At 36.8% G+C, this 27,766-nt stretch overlaps 1 protein-coding gene and 1 pseudogene across 1 annotated transcript; one reads left to right on the forward strand and one right to left on the reverse strand.

Annotated features, from left to right (window-relative positions):
* Positions 1–132: 132 nt before the first annotated feature.
* On the reverse strand, positions 133–21,432 carry Rab40 (RAS oncogene family member Rab40). The gene is made up of 5 exons (XM_036376813.2): positions 21,226–21,432; positions 20,534–20,657; positions 20,281–20,474; positions 15,246–15,468; positions 133–479 (listed from the first exon to the last, which is right to left on the reverse strand). Exons 1-5 carry the CDS (start codon positions 21,238–21,240, stop codon positions 262–264), a joined length of 774 nt encoding a protein of 257 aa, XP_036232706.2. The 5' UTR covers positions 21,241–21,432; the 3' UTR covers positions 133–261.
* LOC118683639 (uncharacterized) lies at positions 17,717–27,225 on the forward strand (annotated as a pseudogene).
* The last annotated feature ends 541 nt before the right edge of the window (positions 27,226–27,766 follow it).

Genomic DNA, 27,766 nt, shown 5'->3' on the forward strand with positions numbered 1-27,766 from the left:
TCCATTGAGCAAATTTTTTTGGCAAAATTTTGGCAACACAAACAGTATCAGCAACGAAGTGTCAAATGTGCAACAGAGTTGCTGTACTGCTGTAATTATTACGTAGCTCGAACGCACCCGTACATATAAATATTGTTTTAAAACCCATTTATTCACGACACAAAATCAGAATAAATTAAATATAATAACAAAATCGTACTTTTTGTTTTGAAATTACAATATACACTTATATAATAGCGGTGAAAATATTTACATATTTAATCATGAAATAGCACAACTATTTCGATTATGATTCAATGGATATTTACATTGATATTTAAATCTGGAACCATGATTGATGTTATGAATACTCTGAGATGTTGTTAGAGCATATGATTTTAGTGTTGACTTCACTGATGTTGGCAAACTTAAGGAATCAATCGCGTATACAGTTGTGCATCTAACAATTGTGCGGCAGCATAGCTCTTGCAAAGACAAAACTATAAATAGAAAGTTTTTAAAATATATGAAATAAAATAGTAAAAAAAAAAACAGTCTTAATTTATTAAAAAAAACTAGAAAAAATCGATAACTTCGATTGTACCGAAGCTATAATATGTGATTTTGACTGGCCAGTTTGTATAGGAGTAAACAAATTTTCAATACAAATAAAGTCTTTTATCGATTATCGAGACCCTGCTTGTGTGGCAAGTCGTAAGTTAATTGCTATCGAAGTCATCTAACAGAAGTAAGTCAACATGTTTGTTAGAGCTGTAAAACAATCGATGGGACTAGTTAGTTTGACTATCGATGGTTTATGGCTTAACTAGACTTACCAACAATATTCATAAAATTGCAAAATTTCTTAATAAATCTGCATAATGATATTGTTTAGTAATATCAAATGTGAAGTCTAATTTTGGATAACATCGCAGCAAGTCACGGCTACGCAAACTCCAATACATTGAAGGAATTAACACAGAACGATCACACGTACACAATAGTTTAGGTTAGAGTTATCATTTAGGCTTTAAGAAACTCATAGAAACTTTAACAGAAATCTCTGACAGCGCTTGAGGGGATGGTAGTCTCAAAATCATCTTTTCATCATTGGCTTGGTTGCGCGCATGTAGTTTCAAATTCATAAGTACAGACAATTTTTAAAAATCATATACAAATTATTAAATTTAACTATTTTTTACATCTTAATTAGGTGTTGGATGCATTAGAAGGAATGTTGCGGAAATATTAGGTAATATTTCTAATGTTCTGAAATGACGGCTGCACCTCTAGTTATTCATTAATGCAGCCGCGATTCAGAATTTTTGATGCCACGGTTTTCCAGTACTCAAGGTTGTTAAGGAATGTTTAACCTCACTAGCAATAGCATGAAGTAATTTCCATATCAGATTGGTTTGGGTGCTTGGTCACAGCGGAATCGCTGGGAACTGCAAAGCTGATGAGCGTTAGTTAGCAACCAGAACCTGTGCGATAGCGAGATTTTTTGGTCCAAAGAGATCGTTTGAATTACTTTCCCTTAGCAAGGTTAATCTCATCGCAATGATAGGAGTTCTAACTGAACTGTCCTATGGGTCCTTACGGGGTCAGAGCTATGTAGAGGAAGGTGATCTGGAATAGAACTTTTCTTTCACTGTCAAACTTTTGCTAAATATAATAATATTAATGCATGATTTTCCTACTACTTAGGGACAAACATAAAAATATTGAATTATTACTAAGCGAAGGAAACATCCTTGTGTAAGAAATCTTAACAGTGAAAGTACCTGTTGTAGAAGAAGTGGAATCGCTGATGCATTTATATACGGTGTTACTTTCTAGATAATGTGATACAAAGCTAAATACAAATATATAAAAAATAGTCAATAACGGTATTAAAACCATACAATAGCAACCTCAAACGTATTTGAATTATCCCGTAGAAGTCTAGTCCTTTGTGACGTCTCTATTTTGCAATACTCTCCCTGCAGCACTCATGTTCTTGCAAAATTTTTGGAAATAAAATATTTACATATCAGTTGAAAACAAATGTCATTTGCTTCAAATTGTTTCGATGTGAAATAAAAATCACATCAATTTTATTTGGTTTCTGGAACATGCCTGTTTATACATACATACTTATACATACGCCCAGAGGCATTAGTCTGCCTGCAGTGCATATAAGTAGATGAATATCACGTTAATTAATTTTAATTTTACAGAGACGGAGAGAATGTTTAGCCAGGCTAAATTGCTATATCTGATAGCGCTAAAGGCTAAAAACGTCAGCAAATTACTATTTTAAAACAAATAATGTGGATTATTGAAGAATAAAGTACTCAACCGAAACGTATTTCAAGTATAAATTTTCTGTTCTCATATTACATTAGTAAATGTATAAAACATGTACTCTAATATAACTCGTCAACTCTCAAAACAGTTTGAAAAATTGTAACTTTAATAATTTTTTTTGCGTATTTCAGAAAAATGAAGTGTACAATGCCAAAGTCTCTTAATGTAAAACAACGAAAAATAAGTAGATTTCTATAGTATTTTTTAACCTATAGAAATTATCGAGTAGTCCGATCGATAGTTTTGCAATTCTATTGCTTATGCCATTTGGGCCGATTCATTTTGACGATTTCGTCTTGGTAATAACAATTGAACCTCCTCATAGGGGAAGGCAAGCGGGGTACAGTCTTTTGGCATTTTGCGTAGCTGTAGGGTAACACGTCTTTTGGCCTTGTATATGGTACAATATACAGTGTAACTTTCCGGATAAAATAGCACCAGCACTTCTTCGAGTCCAAGGATGTATGCTCATCGTATTAGATTTCAACCTGATCCTCGTGTTTCTTCGGATTGGACAAGTGGGGATGTTACCAGACTTCAAACGCTTCACCCATTTTATCCGCTTATGATAGATAGTCAGTTATTGAATCTCCAGCCGGAACGAAACGAGCAGTAGCGATCACCATGCGGAATTGGCGTTCGCCTACGATTACGACCGTAGGAAGAACGCACTACCGTTGAAGGTTCGCTCAGTAAATTCTGTGTAGCGTTAGCTTTGTTGAGGATGACAAAGATGCGGCTTTATGAGTAGATGGTCTGATGGGATAGTTAGCATAGGTCACAAGGTTAGGCTATCAGACCAGCGTAGCGATGGTAATATCAAGCGAACTAATGCTGGTACCAACAATTCTTATGGAGACTTCGTCATTCATTGTGCAGAATGTCGAATCATCTATCCGTGCCATAGAAACTGACCGAACTGATAATTCCCACAACAGCCGTTTTTATCTTTTTTATCCAAACAAAACTAACAAGTTCTTGTCTTAGAAAAATCACAAATGTTGATATAGAAAAGCTTGTAACTGAAAAAAGGCAAGCTAGACGTGAAGGGCAGGTAAATCGATCCTCTTTCACTCTGCTGCAATTGAAGTCTGCTGTACATAAATTAAGAAAAGCGCTTAAGTCTGCTGAAGAATACAACACTGAAAATTATATAAAGCAGCTGAGCCCAAGTTCAACAAAAAAAAACATAACTCTCTTTGGAAAGCCCAAATTCAAAAAAAAAAAAAAAACATAACTCTCTTTGGAAAGCGCAAAAACACATTAAGCCGCCGGTTGATTCCAATATGGCTATAAGGGATGTAAGAGGTAATTAGGCTTGAAATGATGAGGTAATGTCAATTTGCTTTTCAAACCATCTAGAGATTATATTTAAGCTTAATTGTCAAAAAATACTTTTAAGCTTTCAACTTTGCCCGACACAGATATTGAGTCGCTCTAGCCTATCAAAACTTTTAGTTGTGAAATTAAAAATTTAATATCATAAAAGAAATGAATCAAAAAAAGTCGACAAAACATGATAAAATTACTCCAAAATGCTAATGGAGCTACCAAATATTGCTGTAGTAATGCTGTCCTTGTTTTTGAATGCAATTTTCAGTTTCGGATATTATCCAAATTGTTGGAAAAAGTCGCAGATCCTCATGACAGATAAACAGATTATTGCAAAATTACAAAGCCGCAACAAAAGCAACACATGGGAAAAGGCAAAGAAACGTTGTTGGTAACTTACAAGACAATCGACCTTGTCATCACAAATTACGCGGGTGTTGTGGGACTCAAAACAAAAACAAACAGGGTCTGGATAACTGTTACAACAACAACGACGGACATGCCTAGCCTCAGCACCTCACGCTGATCATTCATTATCTATCTTCTGAGTTTTACAAACGTGGCAAATAATAAGAGAAATATTACCAAATACAAAACCCACAATCGTGTGATGGGTAATACAAAATTTTCAGTATTTCTCTTCTTTTGATAACTACCAGGGTTAGTTTTTGTGACGACCGCTAATGCGGTTTCCTGGGCCTCCCGTTAGATAACTTCGATGACAACCAACTTGAACCATACCACTTTGAATTGAAAAAATTACTTACTTCGCAATATATATATTTTTGTTCGTTTGCAAAATATGTAGGTATTGTAGCACCTATTGGTGAAGTGTTTAAGTAAAATCCCTTATAAGTCGAAAAATTGCATTTTTTAAATTCCTGAATTTTTCGAATTTAAATATAAATATCTCTATGACCTCTAAAACTTCACTACATTTTTCTTATTATTCAAGTTTATTTAATATTAAAAATTGCAAAAAAAGTTTTACAAAACTATTGAAAGTTGAAAAATTATTTCCCCTCGAATATTACTGAGTTAAGTTTTTTTTTTGTAATACTGTATATACAGTTGTCAACAAAAAAATAATAGTGACGTCAATAAGAAAACGAATCTCTCAATTTTTAATAAAAAACATGTTTTAGGTCTCAAAATTTTTGCACAAGTCATTGATACAATATATTATATTAAAATAGGAGTATTTTATGTAGTACGAAAATTTCCAAAAGATTTATATTAAAATGATTTCAAACTTTTACTGAATATTAGAATAATATTATATAGTCATTGATACAATATATTATATTAAAATAGGAGTATTTTATGTAGTACGAAAATTTCCAAAAGATTTATATTTAAATGATTTTAAACTTTTACTGAATATTAGAATAATATATCTAATCATATTTCTTTGAAAAACTTTGATTTTTTAAATAGAGCAACACACTTCCTGGAAAGAGAGTCTATGATATCCTGGCAATGTTGAAAAGGGTAATACTTCCCAAATCTCTTTCACTAACTGCCAGAAATCACTCGAATTGGTTAGTTTTAGTAGGGTTTTTATGGGTTTGAGGTCAGGAGACTGAACAGACTGATACATAACCTCAACTCCGTTGACTCTACAATTCTGCTTTATACACTTGCTGATAAGTTGATGGTCATTATCATATGTTGGTATACCCAAATAAATGTTATATTCTATCAGGAAGATGGTAACATTACCTAATATTTCTAATCTAATATTTTGACATATCCCAGTTGATCCAAGACGCGTTCAATCAAGAGAATTTGACCAACGCAACTATGTGAAAAGCTATCCCATACCATGATTTAAGCGCCACCATGTTTGGCGGTTTTTGTTGTAAATCAGGAATTATTTTTCGTGTTAGGTGGACGCCGCACCAAGTTTCTAGAGCTTTTACTAACAAATAATTCAGTTTTGGATTCATCTGACCACAATCTATTCCAATTCCAAATAATCCAATTGTTAAATTAATAATAACTAATTCAAATTGCTTCCAGATTATGGAATTCTCCTTCCTTAATTTTCTAATTATGCAAATATTTTTTATGATAAATTATTATTTTAGAAACGAAATGTCTAACACTCCTATTTTTTTGTGAAAAACATTTACAAGGGTCTCCGACAACTAGCAAAGCTGAACGAAAATAACAATCATCAGATTAAAATTTTGTTTCGTCTTTTGATATCAATATTCCGTTATTTATATATACAAGGTACAATTCAAAAGTTCCAGGACTTTTTAAACAATGCGGCTTTTAGTGGCGCCATCTGTCTGAAATTGTTATACCTCAATTGTGTATTCTTCAGTGTTGCCGTATAAAATTTATATAACAGCTGACTTATATAACAGCTGAAATATCGCCCTACATGTGGCATTACATTTGTAGTGTCGGTCGGAAAATGAGCATCGAACAAAGAGCCAACATTAAGTTATGTTTTAAACTTGGTAAAACTTTTACCAAAACTCATCAAATGATGAAACAAGTTTATGGCGATGATTGTCTATCCCGTATTCACGAGTGGTTTAAACGTTTTCAAGAGGGACGGGAGGACTTGGAAGACGACGAACGTTCGGGCCGGCCAAAAGATGTTGTGAACGAAAAAAACACGGAAATTATGCGTGAATTCATTAAAAAAGAGCCGAAATCATCGCTTAAATATATGGAATCGGAATTATCAATATCCGCAGCGTCGATTTATCGTATTTTGACAGAAAATTTGGGCCTCAGAAAGGTTTGTGCTCGATTTGTCCCGCACACTTTGAAACAACACGAAAAAGACCTCAGAATTCAACATTCAATTTGACCAAAAATCGCATTCATATCATCAACCATTCACCCTATTCGCCTGATATGGCACCCTGCGATTTTTATTTGTTCGGAAAACTACATTTGGCCATGAAAGGAAACCGCTATGCAGACATTGATCCCACCAAAAGGCGACGACCGCCATCCTCAACGCTATACCGACAAATGACCTTAATGACGATAACCTTCTTGAACGTGCAAAACGTTGTATTCAGGCGGAAGGAGCCTATTTTGAAGGCGACCAATAAATTTTTCAAAAAAAAAAACAAATAATATTCGTTTTTTAATAAAAGTCCTGAAACTTTTGAATTGCACCTTGTATTATGCATCCAAATATATTTTTCAAATTGCCATTCCTATTATTTTGTGGACAACTAGATATACACAAAAAATATAAGAACACTTTACCCAGTAATATTCAATTGGAAATTATTTTTCAACAGTACATTTTCTGTTAAACTTTTTTGTTTGAGGGAAAGCTGGCATCTTATTCGCAAAAAAAATATGGTTATCAACTCTCCGGCTAAACCAAAGAAATAATCGGTTGTTTTCTGTAGAGCATGGGCGCAGTATTGCTAAACGGAAGGGCAAATAGTTAAGAAAACAAAAAAACGAGAAATTAAGGTCGAAGGATTCAGCGAATTGCAGGACTTATTGGGGTGAACTTCCACATTTGTGCACTAAGCCCTATTATAACAAAAAAACAAAAGCTCAGGCGATAATTTTATGAGAATTGTATCGTCGTAGGGCCCATTCAAGTCAGCTGCTGCAATTAAGGGGGAGAGAGGAGTTCAAATTCGCACTCGGTCAGTTGAGAAACGCTTGTAAAGTGCCGATGTGAACAAACCTGTCGCATACAATGCGCTAAAACTCATGTCGAATGGAATGACCAAATAAATGAAAAAAAAGACTATGAACAGACAAAACCAAGATAAATTTTGTTAGAAGTGAGAATAAACGTTGGGCAAGGCGTCCGAAAACTGCGGCATTCACCCCAACTGTTCAAATGTCTTTGAACATGCTTATCATTGATATGTTGAGGTAGTACAAAACGTACATACTCGTATATACATAAACTAACATATAACATAGGTATATACAGTCATATAGTTACACATTCAGCCACCACATCATCAGTACCACCAACGATGAATCCAATTTCATCACAAACAATAACAAACACCATTAATCCAGTATTTAAGACACCGGACACTAAATCCGACATCAAGTTGATAACACAACATACATACATACTTATGTATAACATAATTCGACACCAAACCGATAATATACATACATACTTATTGGCTAAATGAGCCTACGTCGTCCCGAAAACATACACACCAACACACCTAACACAATCTACACATCAACTAACACAATTTACATCACACATCAGCAACATTCACCACATCACCTCTCGCAACATTCACCACCTCACCTTACGCAACATACACCTCACACAACGACCCTGCCACCCAGGATATCCAACACATCGGCGATCACCCCACCAACCACCAACAAAACCAAAACAAGGGAAGCGGCTAACCTTTTTTTGCGTATCAAGTTCGAAGCAGACACCTCGTCATCGTGAAGATTCCCGCCGCGTATCAGGTTCGAAGCAGACACCTCGTCAACGTGAAGATTCCCGCCTATTTTATATACACATTTTATTATTATACACTTAGTGACTGGTGAGTCAATAATTCCAAAAGGTTGGAATTAGCTATGGTCCTTCGAGACCTAGTGGACGGCACTATGGGTGTTTAACAAAAAAAAAAAATTATATATATTATATATATTGTACGTTCATAAAGTGAACATAACGCAAAGTGCAGTGGGATAGTGAAAACAAAAAGATATCTACAGAGACGAACAATTGCAGTGTAGTGTTTAAAAAAAATAAGAGGAAAAACAAAAAACATCCAAAGTGCGATGAAGTGTATTAAACACATATATACAGAAAGTTATATATTATATATACACATATACACGGTGAAAAAAACTAAAAAAATAAAAAAAAAGGTGAGCTTAAGCCATTTAGATCACATGGAGGAAGTAAGCCCATGCGAAAAAATCATAAATGGCAAATATTACTCATTTTACTTGCCTCATCACGCAGTAGTAAAGCCAGACAAAAAAACAACTAAAGTAAGAGTTGTCTTTAATGCATCAAGATCCACCGGCGCGGGGAATTCCCTAAATGATATCCTATTTACGGGACCCACGCTCCAACCAGATTTAATGCTACTCATTTCAAATTGGCGTATATTCAAATACGTATATAACGGAGACGTCGAAAAAATGTATAGACAAATAGCCATACATAAAGACAATCAAGATTTTCAGCGAATTATTTTCCGAAAATCTCCCAATAGTCCACTCCGCGACTATAAATTAAAAACAGTTACCTGTGGCGTCAACTGTGCTCCATATCTAGCCATTCGAACACTGCACGAATTGGCAGAAAACACCAAGTCAGAATTTCCTCTAGCAACCCAGGTGTTAAAAACACAAACGTAGACGATATCTTGTCTAAAAGTCACAGTCTTCCACAAGCATACGAGTCACTATCACAAGTGATACAAGCCCTAAATACCGCAGGGTTTCCGTTGAAAAAGATAACGGCGAACCACCCTTATATTCTAAAGAATATACCACATGAAAATTTGTTAGATACTAATTTCCTTAAATTCGAAAAGGAAAGTACAACAAAAACTCTGGGGATCAAATGGAATGCGATATCTGACCAGTTTTCATACACTACAGAGTCAATATCTGCATTATCCGCCATAACAAAGCGGCAAATTCTATCCTCTGTGCGAAACTTTTCGACCCCGCAGGATGGCTTTCGCCAGTTATGATACAAGCCAAAATTCTAATACAAGAATTATGGTTAGATGGAACCGACTGGGACGAACAAGTAAAACCACTTCGTTTAGAAAAGTGGTCCCAGTTTGCGAGCAATCTAAATGATATCTCACAGATACAAATCCCACGATGGGTAAATTATGCCCCAGAGCACAAAGTCGAACTACACGGCTTCTGTGACGCTTCTGAAAAGGCATATTGCGCAACTATATATGTTCGCACACAAAGCGACACTGCGACCACAAGCCACTTATTAGTAGCAAAAGCAAAAGTGGCTCCTTTAAAAACAATAAGTCTACCACGACTTGAACTATGTGGAGCGCTACTACTAGCCAAACTCGTGTCCATCGTACAAACGCATTTAAACATGGCACAATATAAATTATATCTATGGTCCGATTCCAAAATCGTATTAGCATGGTTAGAAAAACCACCACATGCATGGACGTATATTTTCAATCGAACGTCTCAAGTCCTTGACCTAGTAGGATCAGCCACTTGGCGACATGTGGCCAGTGCTGATAATCCTGCTGATCTAGGTACAAGAGGGTGCAAACCCCTGCATCTTGCCACCACCACTCTCTGGTGGAGTGGCCCCCGCTGGTTAACAGAATCTCCCGATTATTGGCCACAAGCGCCCATGCGCAATATAATTGCCCCAGAAAGTCGAAAAATCGACTCCTTTCATGCAACATCGGATGATACTGACATCCTTGAGCGATTCTCATCGTTCCCCCGAGCCCCCAGAGTAGTTGCCTATATGATCAAATTTATAGAGCAGCTCAAAACTAAAGTTAACGGAACACCTCTAATATACCCCCAATGCGATTAACGTACCTACACTTACAAAAAGCAAAAGGAGCTCTTATCGCATCTACTCAAACGCGCTACATCAGCCGAGAAATATCATTGCTAAAAGATTCGAAGCCAATCGATAAAAAGAGCTCACTTTTAGTACTAAATCCATTTCTGGACACAAAGGGTTTGCTTCGTGCGAATGGTCGGCTTGTCAACTCCAGCCTGACATACAACGAACGACATCCCATAATAATACCAGAAAAAGCACGGCTTGCCACATTATACCTGCATTATGTCCACATACTGATGCTACACGCCGAGCACCGCCTCATGCAACAAATAGTCCGCCAAGAGTTTTATATTCCCCGTCTTAAGCATCAAATAAAGAAGTGCATTTACATGTGCAAAGTTTGCACAACGTACAAGCAAAAAATGCGAACGCAGATAATGGCAGCACTTCCACCTGAACGCTGCAACTTTGCTGGGCCTTTCCAGATAAAGGCTTCAATGTTAAGATCTCCCACTTTAATGAAAGGCTATGTGGCAGTTTTTGTTTGTTTTAGGGCAAAAGCTGTTCACCTTGAGCTATGTACAAATCTGACGACAGAGGCTTTTCTCGCGGCATTCGCTCGCTTCGTCGGACGGCGTGGTTTTCCTTCAAAAATAATGAATGACAACGGCAAAACGTTTATTGGAGCCAAAAGAGCCACTGAGAAACAGTTTGTGGACTTATCAAACAAGTCTCACCTGAGATTGTACAGAAGTACGCACCTCAAGGTATTAATTGGCAGTTTATCCCCCCAAGCGCTCCTCATATGGGTGGTTTATGGGCATCAGCTGTAAAAAGCTTCAAATCCCACTTCAAAAAAGTAGCTGGGAACTACAAGTTTAATTATGAAGAATTCACGACCTTATTAATTCGAATTGAAGCCGTACTCAATTCACGGCCAATCACAATCCTCTCGCAAGATCTCTCCGATTTCACCGCTTTAACTCCTGGGCATTTTCTCAAAGGAGCACCCATTCTGGCCATACCTGAGCCAGACGTGGAGTCGCTATCCTTACTAAACCGATGGGAAAGAATCAAAATTATCTATCACAATTTTAGCCGCCGATGGAAATAAGATTATTTAAAGGACCTCCACAAAAGGTACCGCTGGAAAGCTCCAGAAAAGGCGCCGATGCTTGGAGATTACGTGCTAGTACACGATGATTGTCTCCCCCCTACCGAATGGCGGCTTGGCCGCATAGAAAACCTTCACCATGGTTCCGACGGTCACATCCGAGTAGTCGATATCCGTACGCAAACCGGAACACTAACTAGACCGCTCGTAAAGCTATGCTTCTTACTCACAGCCGATAATACCGAACAACCGTAAATAATAACCCGATAAGAACCAAAAACCGCTAAAATTAATAAATCAAAAAAACATAAATCCGGTAAAAGGTCGATCGAACTACGGCTACCACAGCCCCTCCAATCGCTCCTCGTAGTAGCACGCGGCCACTAACCCCGTCAACATCGCTGTCTGCGGAGCAGCACCGTCTCCGATGCCCGCTATGTCGTCGCCTACACCGGTTGCAACATTGCGGCATATTTAAAGGTATGTCACCAGTCCAACGACAGCAAATCGCCCAGGCACATGGCCACTGCCTGAATTGTCTGGCGCACACCCATGAAACAACCGCATGTGAGTCAAGGGGCCTTTGTCAGATGTGCGGTGAGCAACATCACACACTTCTTTACCGCACCGCGAGGCGCGACAGTGGTCGACTAACTGCCTCCCATCGCCGCGGCGTAGTCAGGCGACTCCCAAGACACGCATCAGCACGACCTCGCCGATTGTATGAAAATCCAAAGTGATCAAATTATTAGTGACGGAAGAAAGTATAAAAGACACAGCTTGACATTCTACAAGGACAGTTGATTTCTAATACTCTAAGTGACGAGTCAAGTAATAGTTAATACTCGAATTGACGAGACAAGTGACGATCACAATTAACTCAAGCGTGCCCAAGACAAAGGACTACGATTCCAGCATTAAGGACTAAGAACGAGGATCCAGCACCAACTCCCCCAATTTAATAAGTATCTTTAACCACTTCATAAAAATTATTGTTCCCTTGCAGCTCTTTAATAAACCACGATTTATAAAAGACAAACGAATCTTTTATTTCTTATAAAAAAATAAAATAGACTGGCAACGCAAAGTCTATTATTATATGCAACACACATACATTTATATGAGGCACGAATGCATTTATACAACAATTAAAAATACAAACATATTTAGTTAGGTTAAGATGTATTCATATGATAACTTGTTTGACCTAAGATATAAGATTGTATTATGCACTATAAATATGTACACTTTAAAATAGATAACATACGAACACATACACACGCTATATTGAGTTTAATCACCAACTATACTGCAAGAACTTCTAAGGCGAGAGGTGGAATCATAAAGGTATGGTGATGCTTATCCCTATATGCTGTGTGTGTGGTACGGTCCACTGTATTGTTCTTACTGCATGAACCGATTATAAATCGGTTTTTTTTTCAGAATTGAACACTCTACAAAAGTGCCGATTGCTGCTAAGTTGTAACTCTTACAAATTTACGAAATTTTAAAACTGCACAAACTTAAAGTTAAAATATCTAGTGCAGTTTTGGAGTTAGTGATTTAGCTCTAATACTATGCTATAGAGCTTTAAAAATAAAATATCAGTTTTCGTGTATTTTCAACGGGACATATTTGCACCTTGGTCCAGTACATAAAATAAATATTAAGGGCAAAAATTTTCAGGGATTTTGTTTTTAGGGTATTTCCATTTGAATGGCCTCCACGTCTGCATAACGCTTTCCTTTCATCGGCAAATGCATTTTTCCAAAAAGGTAGAAGTCGCACGGTACCATATCAGGTGAATACGGGCAGTGGTTGATTGTTAAAATGTGATTTTTGGTCAAATAATCGGCCACAAGCGTCGATCGATGAGACGGCGCATTATCGTGCAACAAACGCCAACTTCCATCTTCGCGATATTCGGGCCGAACACGCCGAATACGGCACACCAAACGCTTCAAAACTCCAAGGTAGAATACCGCATTAACGTTTTGGCCGGGTGGAACAAATTCTTTGTGGACAATACCCTTGGAATCATAAAAACAAATCAGCATTGTCTTCACCTTTGACTTCTCCAGGCACGATTTTTTGGGTTTCGGCTCATTTCTCATTTATGTCCACACGACCACTTTGAAAACGTTGAAACCAGTCGTGCACTCTGCTACGGGATAGGCAATCATCGCCATAAACTTGTTTCATCAATTGAAACGTTTCGGTAAAAGTTTTACCAATTTTAAAACAAAATTTAATGTTGGCTCTTTGTTCGAAGCTCATTTTCGCACCGATGACAAAAACATACTGACACTTAAAACTCAATAACTTCACTTCCAATAGATGAAATGTCATGAAATTTTTACTGAAAGTCGATAAAGGATAGCAGATTTTAACGCACTAGACATTTAGATGGCGCCACTAGAGTTTACTTTGTTACTTTTTTACTGTTTACTTTGCACCTTGCGCACCTTGTATATATATATATTCTTTATTTTATTCTATCCGCTCATTTACATTTTAACCACCAATTCGGAGGATACTATCTTAAAATCTTCTTTCTGAAAAAAAATTATTCCATAGTATTGTAATCAAAACCCCTTTATATTCCATATACAGAATTTACATATTCCCAAAAATTAGTGAACTCTCATTCAAAAAAATTTACAATAAACGAAATTCCAGATGATCGTTAACCGTACTTTAACGAAAGAAAATATTAGTTTAAAAAAGTTAACTTCGGTTGCACCGAGGCTTCATGCCAAATTTCGTGGAGATAGTACGTCAAATAAAAAATTTTCCTATACAAGTACTTGTTTCCGATTGTTCAGTTTGTATGACAGCTATATGCTATAGTGGTTCGATGTCGGCCGTTCCGACAAATGAGCAGCTTCTTAGTGAGAAAAGGACAAGTGCAAAATTTCATATCGATAGCCTAAAAACTGAGGGACTAGTTTGTATATATACAGACAGCCGGACATCCGGCTAAATCAACTCAGCTCATCATGCTGATAATTTAGTATATATTTTATAGGGTCTCCGACGTTTCCTTCTGGATGTTACAAACTTCGTGGCAAACTTAATATACCCTGTTCAGGATATTAAATAGAAGTTGGTTCTACAGCCACAGAAATGTGTACACAAGAGGTTAACTGACAAAACAAAATTGGAAATTCTACCAGAAAATACAGTAAATTCTACTATAAACTAGGAAGACGACTGACTTAACGAGCTTTATGAACTCTATATCTTCATCAACAAGTTCAGTTAATTATTACTTCACCGGATCAAAGTGGTACCGACTGGAATAGAAAAAAAGGTGTGATGGAAATTTGGTTCATATTTATTTTACACGCTATTATCTTTATATTTTAATTTTTACCACGGCATTATCTTCATACTTACTATTCATTAATATATCTTCATTATTTATCTAAGATTGTTAAACTTAAAATTTAGTTCACTTAGCCACAATTTACTTGTAACCATACAGATTAGTTTTACATACAGAAAATTGATTCAAAAAAAATATCTTCAAAAATAATATATGTATATCGCACACTAACTACAAAAGAGTGGCAACTCGAAAAATGACAAATGTTCAACAGAAGCAAAAAACTGAAAACTAAACAGATAATTTAACTCACTTTTTTCAGATAGAGACACAACTTCGCAAAATACAGCAGAAAATTTACGATTTTTTGCAGCAATAGTGACACAGCTATTACTACATACTATTATTTAGTTGATACTGCACAAGCAGAGCAAACGACGCAATTAACTCATAAGCAGACCTAACGGTCAGTTTCCAGTTAAGTACGATAGTGATGACAATAAAGTTTCCTAGGTATGTAGGGAAGTGTATTACAAACTGATATATTGTAATAAAATTATTTTGAAAATTTTTGAGAGACTCTTTTGTTGTTAGTTTGCGATACATGTATGATTACATGAACATTCACTTACCTTTATTATTACGCCAGATCCGTTCCATACCATTTCTGTGCAGCGCCATTCGAGCGAGTTCGCAAAAAGACTCTCTGATATTAAAATCACAAAGTGGGGATATTTCAAAGCATGACATATTATTACGAGAAGCATAAAGCTCTGCGTGTTTAGCTAAAACCTGTCTTTTAAAAGCAAGGTGTAGTCTATTCCCAACTAATACTTTTGGAATACCAGGAGCATGCTGAAACAATAAAAATTACATTTACTTTATTTGTTGCCTAATAACTTTAGATAATTATACATTTAAGAAATCAATCAGGTGAATTTCTTCATATCTTTGTAACATAGCATAAGAGTGGAAGAGCAAACGTTATTTACCAGATAAAATCTAAAATTATATTAAAAGTTTTTATAATACCTATGCTTGTCGGCACCCAAGACATTCTGGTCGATAAACATCAACTAAACACGCCTTTCCATTTCCCACTTTCAACGAATAATAAGTTGTGTCACTGTATAACGTACTCACGAGTTCATAATTAGTTATAATAATAATCATATAATCGAGTTTTTATAGCATAGTAGCCAACATTTTCAGGCTTATGTTGCCGAGTTAATACCCTTTAGTCTGACACCGTGATACCAAGAAATGCGGGATTTTGTTCCAACCAACATATTTGCCTCACCTCGCATTAACATTAATTCCCAAAATGCACATCGCTAAATACATACTTACCTGATATAATATATCTACTGTCAGCGTCAAAAGAAAGTGTACACCATTTTCTCATACATTTCAGTCTTTATCTCAGTATAAAAATATCTAAAAATCTTCAAATAAATTATCATTTATGAATGATTAAATATTGTTCTTACAAAAAATTAACAGCAATCCAAAAAAAATCCATAAATACAAAAACAATACGAACAAAATAATTCTCATATTCTCAGTATTTCACGCGTCAAAACAAAGTGTACAGTTACGGTAATAGGCCTCGCATACTTATTTTACGCAAAAAAATATATCGTTATCCATAGTTCTTTCTTTGTAATTGTTTCATTCTAATGTTATTTAGTATCCTTATTTAGATAGAATTTTATTTGCGTTTGGAAATTTGCCAAGAGCACATCAATTTGACAATGGGTAAGCAAACTTCATTGGATGTAAGAAAATTAGTGATCAATTTTAGGAAAGACAGAAAATTTTTCCGCGAAATTGCTTCGATAATTGGAAGAAGCCATAACACAGTGAAAAAAATTATTGATAAGCAAAAAAAGTTTGGAGAATTAGAAGATCCAACACGTTCGGGTAGGCCAAAGCGGCTCAGTGATACAGAAATGCGATCAGTTGTGAGAGCTAAAGATAGATCCAACTGTCAGTGCCGTAAAAATGTCTGAGGAAATGTCCAGAATATCCGGACTGAACGTAAGTGCCAGCACCATCAGGCAAGCGTTGCATGCCAATGGTCTCTATGGCCGGGTACCGAGGAAAAAACCACACATCTCTACACAGAAACAAAAGCGACGATTGCAATTTCCGGAAAAATATAAAAATAAGGACAAATCGTTCTGAATTAACGTAATTTTTTTTGACGAAAGCACGTTCGAAGGTTTCAGGAAGAAAAAAAGTACTAAAATTTGGAGAAACAAAAATCAAGAGTTTGAACAGAAAAATATTACATCCACTGTATAGCATGGTGGGGGTTCGGTGATGGTTTGGGGGTGTATGGCGGCAAGTGGAGTGTAAAGGCTGGTGTTGATTGATAGCACAATGAACTAAATAAATAAATTAACTAAATATTTTAAAAGAAAATTTGCTCCCCAGTATTGAAAAATTGGGCTTAGATCAATCCTGGATCTTCCAACAGTATAACGATCCTAAGCATACGGCAAGAATAATAAAGGAATGGTTGCTTTACCGTACACCTAAACAGCTGGATAGTCCCCCACAATCCACGGACCTAAACCCCATTGAGCATCTGTGGGAACATTTGGACCGAAAAGTAAGAAAAAGGAGCATAGCCAGTAAAAATTCTCTAAAGGACATTTTACAAGAGGAGTGGTCCAAGATTTCCCCGGAAGTAGTGTCCAACTAAGTGGAATCAATGCCAAGGAGGTTGGAAGCAGTTATCCATGCAAAGGGAAGACAAACAAAGTATTAGCTTTTGAATTTTTTAATTTTTCTTAAACTGTACACTTTGTTTTGACGCCTGAAATATTGAATATATTTGGTTTTGTATGTGTTGTTTTGTACTTGTGGATTTTATTTTGGATTGCTGTTAAGTTTTTGTAAGAACAATATTCAATAATGTATAAATCATAATTGATTTGAAAAAAAATTAATATTTTTATATTGAAATAAAGAGTGAAATGTATGAGAAAAAGGTGTACACTTTCTTTTGACGCTGACAGATATGTATATTATCGCGATATAGTTGCCGTTGGGAATTATATACATATATTAAAGTTACAGTCATTTCAACAACCGAAATAGTGTGCATTTGTTAAATTTTTACAAAGAGCAATTATACAATTTTGTGCCAAACATTAAAAAAAAAAGATGAAACATACGAACTTATGAAAGAAAAGTTTATGGTGATGATTGTATGAGTCGTACTCAAGTTTATAGGCAGTTAACACGATTTATAAATGGTCGTGAAAATTTAAATGACGACCAAATGCCAGGTTGTCCAGAAGCTAGTAATCGTGCTGAATTGGTGGAAAAAGTGCGTGAAATAATTGGTATTGAGGCAAATGTTACTACATGAATTTTGGCTGAAAAATTAAACACGAGTAAAAAGAGAATTTGAAAAATTTGAACTGAAGATTTGGGCAAAATAAAGGTCCTGAAGACGCTCGACTTTCCAAGCGATATAGCTTCGCTATATGGGCTCTTGAAAAGTTCCAAAAAGATCCGAGGTTTTCGAGCCAAAATTTGTTTAGAGATGGGGCATACTTCTGGCTCAATGGTTATGTCAATAAGCAAAATTGCCGCATTTGGGACGAAGAGCAACCTAAAGAGATTCTTTGACAAATTTGTAACACTGCTGTCGTAATTGCCATCTCGAACGCACCCAACGTAACCGTCAATGGCGACCGAAATTCCAAACTCCCCCAGCCACCTGAGGGAATTCCATGACCTCGTACGCTGATGACTGCACGATATTGACGTCGGGCAATGGAATCTATGGCATGTGCTCGAAAGGAAACGGCTATCTCTCCGACCTTTCTCGCTATCTTTCTGCAAGGAGCCTGACATCCTCCCCCACTAATTACACAGCGACAATTTTTACAAACTGGACGAAGGATTAGAGACTAGATCTAGACATTTCAGTCGATAACATTAAAATTCCGAACAACCCTTAAATTTTAGGCGTTACATTCGACAGCCTGTGCTCCTTCAGTCACACGACCGCGATAACTGCTAAAGTACAGAGCCGCAACAAAATCATCCAATCGCTTGCCGACAGCTCTTGGGGAAAGGTCAAAGAAACGCTGCTGGCAACTTACAAGGCAATCGGCCGACCAGTCTTTAACTATGCTGCTCCAATATGGTCGCCTGGATGTAGTGCAACGCGAACGAAAAAGCTTCATACTTGTCAAAACAATGTACTCCGGACTATCACGGGATGCCTCTTGATGTTCCCAATAGAACAACTGCATTGTGGGGCCCGTATGCTTCCGGTTAAGGAACATAACGAGCTCCTCTTCAAGCAGTTTCTGCTGGGATATTTCCGTAGAAACCACACCTGCAATCGTCTGCTTGAAGCGGAACCGCCCCCTAAGAAAATCAAAAGGTCCTTTCTTGATTACGTCGACGACATTAGACAATACGCCGACCAGACTTCGGACGCAACGAACTTTAGACAAGCAATGACCGCCATTCATAGTGGAGCCATCAACACCTTCACCGACTCCCTTTCAGTGAATGGCATACTAGGAGTCAAACCACCACCCATCGCAGACGTAGAGCTCGAGTTGCCTTGTGAATCTAGAGTGACCTTCGCGCAACTTCGGTCTGGATACTGTAACAGGTTAAGCTCCTACTTATCCAGAATCGACCCCTATATACCAAATATACACTAACCACTTTTTGCATGTCCAACGAACCCACTCATCTAAAACCCATTTACCTATGGTCCGACCCTGTCGAAACATCTCGTTTCCTGGGCCTCCCGTTTGATGACCTCGACGACAACCAAACTATAACTTACCACCCAAGCGGGAACTAGATAACTGTTACAACAACAACAACAATCGTCATCGCGCCATGATAACCGACTTTTTAATACCTGAAATTGAGACTCGTGATCTCGGCGACAGTTGGTTTCAACAAGAGGGCGCCACTTCCCACACATTGCATCAATCAACGGATTTATTGAGAGAACAATTCGGTGAACAGATAATTTCACGTTTTGGGCCGGCCGATTAACATGTAAAGTCTAAAGTCACGCGTGTCATTCGCCAGTTACCAGTCGAAATGCTCAAACGAGTCATCGAACATTTTACTCAACGTATGGACCATCTGAGACGTAGCCGCGAACAACATTTGAAAGAGATAATTAAAAAAAAAAATCCAAATAATGTTTTTTCGAATGATATAAACATTTCCCATTCAATTTGAATTTTTTGTGTTTGTTTCTTTAAAAAAGTAGGTACCTCCAAATAGATCACCCTTTATTTCAACGTATACAGTGTAATTTCAAACATATTAATTGATAAAGGTGTGAAAAGTGTGTTAAACATAGTGAAATAGCGTGCATTGCCTTTATAATTTTTGAATTTTAAATAAAAAATATCTTGAAAACTATAAGTCTGTATGGTATGTGTTTAACTCGGCGCCAAAGAAATCGAAATTTTGCAAAAAACGATATGGAAACGTAATTATTTGAGATATTGATACAAATTTTGGATATATTAAATAAGAGTTTGGTTTACGAAAATCATGTTTCGTCCTCAACTTTTTGTACATACAACATAGAAATCTTCATTAAATCTTATTTTGCATATTAGGTGACGACATGGTTAATAAAAAAAATAGAGTACAATATACCTCTTCCACTTCCTTGAGCCACCTGTCAATTCCATCGAAGCTCCATTTGTTTGTAATATCGTAAACTAAGATGATTCCTTGTGCCCCTCTTGAATAGGACCTTATAATGGTGCAAAACCGGCCTTGTCCAGATGTATCCCAAATTTGCAGCTTAACACGTTTCCCTTCCAGAAGAATAGTCGTTGTTTTATAAGCTATAATTTTGGATATAATTTAATTATTTACTTTAGTACATCACTTTATTCAAGGTTACCATTTCCGCTACAAAATGGACTTTCTGATGATGCATCTTCAAGGCAGGATAATATTTCGTGTTTACCAACATCGCTATCTCCCACTAAAAGCACCTTTAATAAGTAGTCGTAGTCTTTTGTCATCTATATTATAAATAAAAAAAATACAAAGTTTTATTTTTTAATCCAAAAAATATTCTGGATATTATTCACAATTTACTATTATCTACTTAAATACTCAGATATCCGTTCCTACGACAGTCGGGGCTACGTAACCGGAACGGACCCGGGTTTATTCCGGCCAAGAACTGTTAACTCGGCAGAACTCTGCCGCTACAACAACAACAACAACATCTACTTAAGTATATATGTATTAATAATTTACAAAAAAGTGTTTCCAAATTAACCAAGTGATTTAGCGTCCTTTATAAATATACATGAGTATATTAGTATAAGCCGTGCTTTGTATTCAGCAGGATACCGAACATAACATTAAGCAATTATAAAAGATCAACTATATTATTTCCATTCCTCAATAATTTAATGGTTTATTTATTTCAATATTTATATTAATACTATCAATTATTGACAGTTTGTATATTGTATTAATGTGTCAACACATTTCAGATTACTCAACCATTATCCAACTTTCTTAACATTATTTCTTGATATAGACAGCGAGGTTAGCAAGCTATATCTTTATGTGACTTACATTGGATATTGTCATAATATAACATGGTCCTTTAAAGTATGTATAATTAGCAAGTTAAGTATATTTTATAAAGCCACCACATAATTCTAGCCATACGACATAAACAACATAATCAAACTTCACCCTAAACAACCGACAATGTAAATTCTGCTAGGGATGCAGGTTTATTATTTTTTGAATAAAATAATCAATTGCACTTTTAATCGATAATTTTTTGGCAGCATCTGCCAATATTTATACAAATGTTATTTAGACCATCGTAAAGAGTAAGAATCAGGTGACCGATGTCAACAGAACCACAACTGAATGGTTGAGTTTCTATTGACAGCCAAGATGTCCGAATTTTAACCGGACAATGGTTGCATCTTGCTATTTTCTTTTAATTTATAAAAAAGTTGTCCAAACAATTTTTGTTATATGTTAAACTTTAATATTTTTTCAAACTAAAACGGGATGCAGAAAATGCTTATTCAACGAAACTGAGGCAAGGCTTATAAATTTGCAAACCAATCTTCGTAAAATAATGAATATTTAATAATGCTCCTGATAAAACTGCTCACTCAAGAATTTTTATCAATAATTATGTGCATATAAAGTAATAATATATAATAACTAAAATTATTTTTTTCCAGAGGATTTTATAAAAAGTTTCGGTGTCTTTGGGATGAAATTTATATTATACATTATACATTTAAATATAATTAAAAGACCCTGATGCTACATATAATTAATAGACCCTGATTTAGATTGCGTATATAGTGATTTTAATTTGGAAACTGATTTATGTATGACAACGATTTGGAAAGTGAAATTGTAAAAAATATGTTCTGATGAAAAGAAACAAACATTACGTTGTAAATGATACAAAATTGCTTAAATGTAATTTACTCCTACGATCAAATTGCTTTTATCAAAGTAAATGTTTTAGTGTGCATCTAATTGTTTTCAAAGCCAGTACTATAGTGCTCACCACCAATAAAAGTTAGAAACATGGGAAATTTCTTTATTTGCAACACCTCTTTGCATTCACTGAAACAATTTAAAAATCGAACCTGTTAATATAAATACTTGGTTTAAATAAAACCAGAATTTTTTCTGTGTCAAATACTATATGTTTTATTTCGTTAGATTTTTATAAATTTTCTTATATCTATATTGCATTTTCCACACCACCATGAGGTATGCAACTAGGTGCGTTACCGATTTTTGCGGTGTTCTATTCCACAGGAGGCCTATTTTTACCCATATATCTTAAAACTAAATAACAATATTCTATATAATAAATAAATATATAAAAACAAAAACATTCAAACAATTCATTTTACAATAATACTTATATAAATACATTTTATGTGCATGCATTGCCAACAGTGGAGATCCAACAGAAACCCTGAGAAAATTATTTTAATTCAAATTATAGAAAATAATACTAACCTGTTGATCCAAAATAAGTTGTTAGGAAATGTTTCTATAAAAAAAAAACATAAAATAATTATATTAAAACAATTATCAAAAACAAAAAACAAGTCCGTTCGTTTTACAAAAGTTGTTAATAAATTCAAATGTGTTGCCAGTATTGCTATTGAGCATTGCGTAACAGTATTGCGAAAGCTAATTTTTAATTACTTTTCAAAAAATATTTATATCTACCGTATTTTATACCATAAAGATATTGCAACTTCAACAAATATCTTATTTTAGGAGTCTATATATTTAAAAACTAAACTTAGAACTATATAACAGTATGGTAATTTATATATGTAAAGAGTTATATGTAAAATATTGTACATATTATAATCGCTACATGCTGAAATACAAAGACAGCTACCTGGTATGCCTACCGTATTTTATACTATAAAGATATTGCAACTTCAACAAATAATTTATTTTAGAAGTCTATATATTTAAAAACTAAAATAAGCAATATAAAATAAATGGTAATTTCTTATGTCAAGAGTTGTAATAAAATATTGTACATATATCCACCGCTAAATGCTGAAAAAATATAATTAAATATTAATAAATGAAATAATAAAACATAAATAAGCGGTAATTATGTACTTAATGACTCCCACTTCGGAAGGGGTTGGAGTGGCAGATGGTATGTGAAGGGAGTCTGTGAAATACAATTTCAGTGGATTTAGCCGTCGGCCACACGTCAAAAAATTATATGAAGGGTTAAAATTTCGTGAATCCTTTTGCTGCTGTTTGTGCAGAAAGGAGTTTGACGCAATTGAATTATGAACACCCTGGTTTTGGACCGACCAGGGTTATTTTTTTGGAGTGCGGCCGAAGGCCGCCAGTGCAGAAAGGAGTTTGACGCGATTGAATTATGAACACCCCGGTTTTTGACCGACCAGGGTTATTTTTGTGAAGCGCGCCGAAGGCCGCCAGTGCGGAAAGGAGTTCGACGATCTCCGATATTCATTCATTCCATAAAAACGCGGCACAAAAGATCAGCCATTTAATTAATAAAGAAATATTTGTATTTCCACCCTCCATAACCTTTTTTTAAGGGGTGACCGACGGGTAATTCCTTCGAATTCATAAAAAGGACACTTAATTGTGTCACCCCTTACAACCCCAACCCCCTACGAAGTGGGGGTCATTAAGTACATATTTACCAAATAAGTTTGTGATTAAATAAGTCTATACTTAAATTAGAGAAAATATCGGAACAGTAACTATTTTTTTGATATAAGTACAATGAGAAATTTTACTTTATTGTTTAAATGAATTATTATCACTTGTATGACAATAATAAGTTTTCCTTTTTTGATATATATAAATTATTATTACTTATAATATCAAATTATGTTACAATAGTTATTTCTTCCCTTCCACTCATAGTTAAATTGAATTTTCAGTTAGCCCATTAATAAGTTAATTAAAATGCTTAAAAATATGTCTACACCTATATCAACATGGTATAATATCATATACCATGATGCTGTTAGCATCAAACATCAATTAATAACCAAAATTTCAAATATTTAAAAATAATTATTGAGGCGTTTTCTGCAATGCGCAACCCATTTTAACCCCTCGCCTGCAAGCCTACTGCTGTGAAGTCGTGCTGTTGTCTAAATCATGGTATAAGGGAGTATCGAAAGTCCCATTCGCAGTAGTTTCGCGACCTCTGAGCGTACCTTCACAAAAAAACCAAAATGGCGGCCATGGTGAGTTAGGGTAGCGAGGCGAGTTCAATTCCCACAACAGCCGGTTCTGCGATACCGGAATTGACCCGGATTTTATCCGGCCAAGGGATGTTATTTCGGCGATCTAACACTGTTTGGATCGGTAAGTTCTAGATTTAGTTTGTCGTCATTGGAGCAGCGCCTAGCAGCAGGGTTGCTCCGTATCCTCCTGACCCGTGCTGGCATCAAGTCCAACCCGGACCCCGAGAAATTTTACTGCTGCGTTTGCGCTAAAAGGCTCCATCCAAACTCCACCTCGGTAAGGTGCAATACATACAATGGATGGAGCCATCTTAAGACCTGTTCAGGCCTTAAGACACATAGGGAGTGGACCACAAGTTACGTGGCCCCATGCTGTCAACGCAATAATGCGACATTTGCCTCAACGGCTGTGCAACCTGTACCATGTTCGAGCACTGCGCTGCCGCTCCAGTCGAGTGGCCAAGATAGGACTTCCACGGCCCTAAGGAGCTCATACAGACAGCATGACTCCCAGTCTGACCAACAACAAACGCAGGGACACTACCCTAGAATGTCAGGGTATAGCTGTTCGGTCAGGCGATGTCGAGCTCGAAATGTTTAATATATACATCCCCCCAGTAACGTGTTGCCCAACAGGATATCATCCGAACATAGATGCGCAACTTCGTGGTGAAAACCGTTTGGTGCTAGGCGACTTTAACGCACATCACGATCTTTGGCATTCCTGCCTGTCAAATGATCGTAGGGGGATGGAGCTGGCGGAATAGATTGACGATTCGACATTCTGCACAATAAATGACGAAGCCCCCACCAGAATTATGGGCACCTGTAATAGCTCGCCCGATATTACCATCGCTAGCGGTGGTGTGATAAATAGCATAACCTGGCGACCTATGCTAACTCTCGCATCAGACCATCTGCCCATAATTATCTCAATCGAGAAACCTCCCTACTTTATTTCTGTGGACAACCGCACCTTCATTAACTTTACCAAAGCTAACTGGGTCGGTTTCACAGAATTTACTGAGAGCACCTTCAACGCACTACCAATTCCTACGGACGTGATCGCTGCTGCTACCGCTCGCTTCATACCAGCTTGTAGAATCGCGGAACTCCGCTTAAATTTCCCAGCCGAAGCAGCTGTACTAGCAAAAGAGCGCGACGCCTTACGCCATGCCGATCCCTGTGATCCCCGAATAAGGGATCTCAATTTGGAGATTCGGCAAATGGTAAATCAACATAAGTGGACAAAATGGATAGAGCACCTGAAGTCCTGCAATCTCTCCACCGGTGTCAGTAAGCTTTGGACTACTGTCAAGGCCTTGTCTAATCCGAAGAGACATGACGACCGGGTTGAAATTCAATTCGATGGCCATGCCTCCTCGGACCCGAAGAAGTGCGCGAGCTATTTTAGCCGGCAGTTTTCACTGCACGGTTCCACTGACGGCTGCGCAAAATGCCAAAAGACTGCGCAACAATTACTTTCACCGATGGGGAGGTTCAGAGTGTCATCAAAAAGGCCAAATCGTCTAAATCCATTAGCCCTGACGGAATAAGCATGCTGATGCTAAACATCTAGGCTCGACGGGAGTAAGCTACCTCACCAAGGTCCACAACTTGTCGATATCCACTCTTCAAATACCCGATGTGTAGAAAGTCGGAAGAGTGGTCCCACTACTGAAACCTGGGAAACCAGCAAACAAAGGGGAGTCCTATCGCCCGATAACTCTTTTCCCTAGTAGTGAAGACACTTGAGGCCTTGCTACTCCCGACGTTCACTCATCACCTGAGTCTAGCAGACCATCAGCATGGCTTCCCAAAAGTGCACAGCATCACCACAGCACTTAGCGCCATAAACGCCCAGATAATTCATGGCGTAAACCGGAAGCCACCCTGGACCTGGCAAAAGCTTTTGACACAGTCAATCACACAACGCTACTTGAGGACCTAGAACAATCACCGCTCCCTCCAGGGCTGAAGCGTTGGACCATGAACTATCTGAGCGGTCGGCATTCATCCGTACTGTTTCGGGGCCAGAACTCCAAACTTAGAAGAATTAAACAGGGGGTTCCACAGGGCGGTGTCCTCTACTCACTACTGTTTAATTTCAACGTTTCGAAACCCCCCCAACCACCAGCGGGAATTTTCGTGACCTTGTACGCTGATGACTGCTTGATATTGACGTCGGGCAATGGAATCGATGGCATGTGCTCAAAAGTAAACAGCTCCTCCGCTCAAAAGTAAATACCTCTCCGAACATTCTCGCTTTTTCTCTGCAAGGAGTCTGACACTCTCCCCCACTAAATCCACAGCGACCATATTCACAAATTGGACGAAGGAATACAGACTGAACATTTCAGTCGATGGCACAAAAATTGCAACAGTTAATAACCCTAAAATTTTAGTCGTAACATTGAACAGTCTGTGCTCCTTCACTCCTCACACGACCGCGATAAGTGCCAAAGTACAGAGCCGCAACAAAATCCTCAAATCGTTCAAACCACCACCCATAGCAGACGTAGAGCTCGAGGTGCCTCGCGAAACCAGAGTGATCCTCGCGCAACTTCGTTCTGGATATTGTAGCAGGTTAAACTCCTACTTATCCAGAATATACCCCGACAATCCAAACATATGTCCTGCGTGCAATGAGGCTCCGCATGATACTAACCACCTCTTTGCATGTCCAACAAACCCAACTCATCTAACACCCTTTTCCCTATAGTCCGACCCCGTCGAAACAGCTCGTTTCCTGGGCCTCCCGTTAGATGACCTCGACGACAACGAATGTGGAATTTATCACCCAAACGGGGACTAGATAACCGTTACAACAGCAACAACAACAGAGTGGCGAGGGGTTAAAACGGGTTGCGCATAATAGAAAACGCCTTAATAATTACTTATAAATATTTTAAATTTTGGTTATAGAATGATGATATTATACCATATTGATATAGGTAAATATGCGGCATATTTTTAAGCATTTTAATTAACTTATTAGTGGACTAACTGAAAATTCAATTTTACTATGAGTGGGAAGAAATATCTATTGCAACAGAATTTGATATTATAAGTAATAATAATTCATATAATCAAAAAAGCGAAACTTATCATTGTCATACAAGTGATAATAGTTCATTTAAACAATAAAGTAAAATTTCTCATTGTACTTATATCAAAAAAATAGTTACTGTGCCGATGTTTTCTCTAATTTAAGTATAGATTTATTTAATCACAAATTTTATTTACGTTTTATAATTTCATTTATTAATATTTAATTATATTTTTTCAACATTTAGCGGCGGATATATGTACAATATTTAATTACAACTCCTGACATCAGAAATTACCATATATTTTATATT

Source organism: Bactrocera oleae, chromosome 5 (genome assembly GCF_042242935.1).
Source record: "Bactrocera oleae isolate idBacOlea1 chromosome 5, idBacOlea1, whole genome shotgun sequence".
NCBI lineage: Eukaryota > Metazoa > Arthropoda > Insecta > Diptera > Tephritidae > Bactrocera > Bactrocera oleae.

What these genes read in the sequence shown, in the direction of transcription:
- Rab40 (XM_036376813.2), bottom strand. An exon ending in GGCTCAAGGAAGTGGAAGAG is followed by an intron (nt 15,469 to 20,280) that starts GTATATTGTACT and finishes TTATTGTTTCAG; the next exon opens with CATGCTCCTGGTATTCCAAA. An exon ending in GATCTGGCGTAATAATAAAG is followed by an intron (nt 480 to 15,245) that starts GTAAGTGAATGT and finishes TTCTATTTATAG; the next exon opens with TTTTGTCTTTGCAAGAGCTA.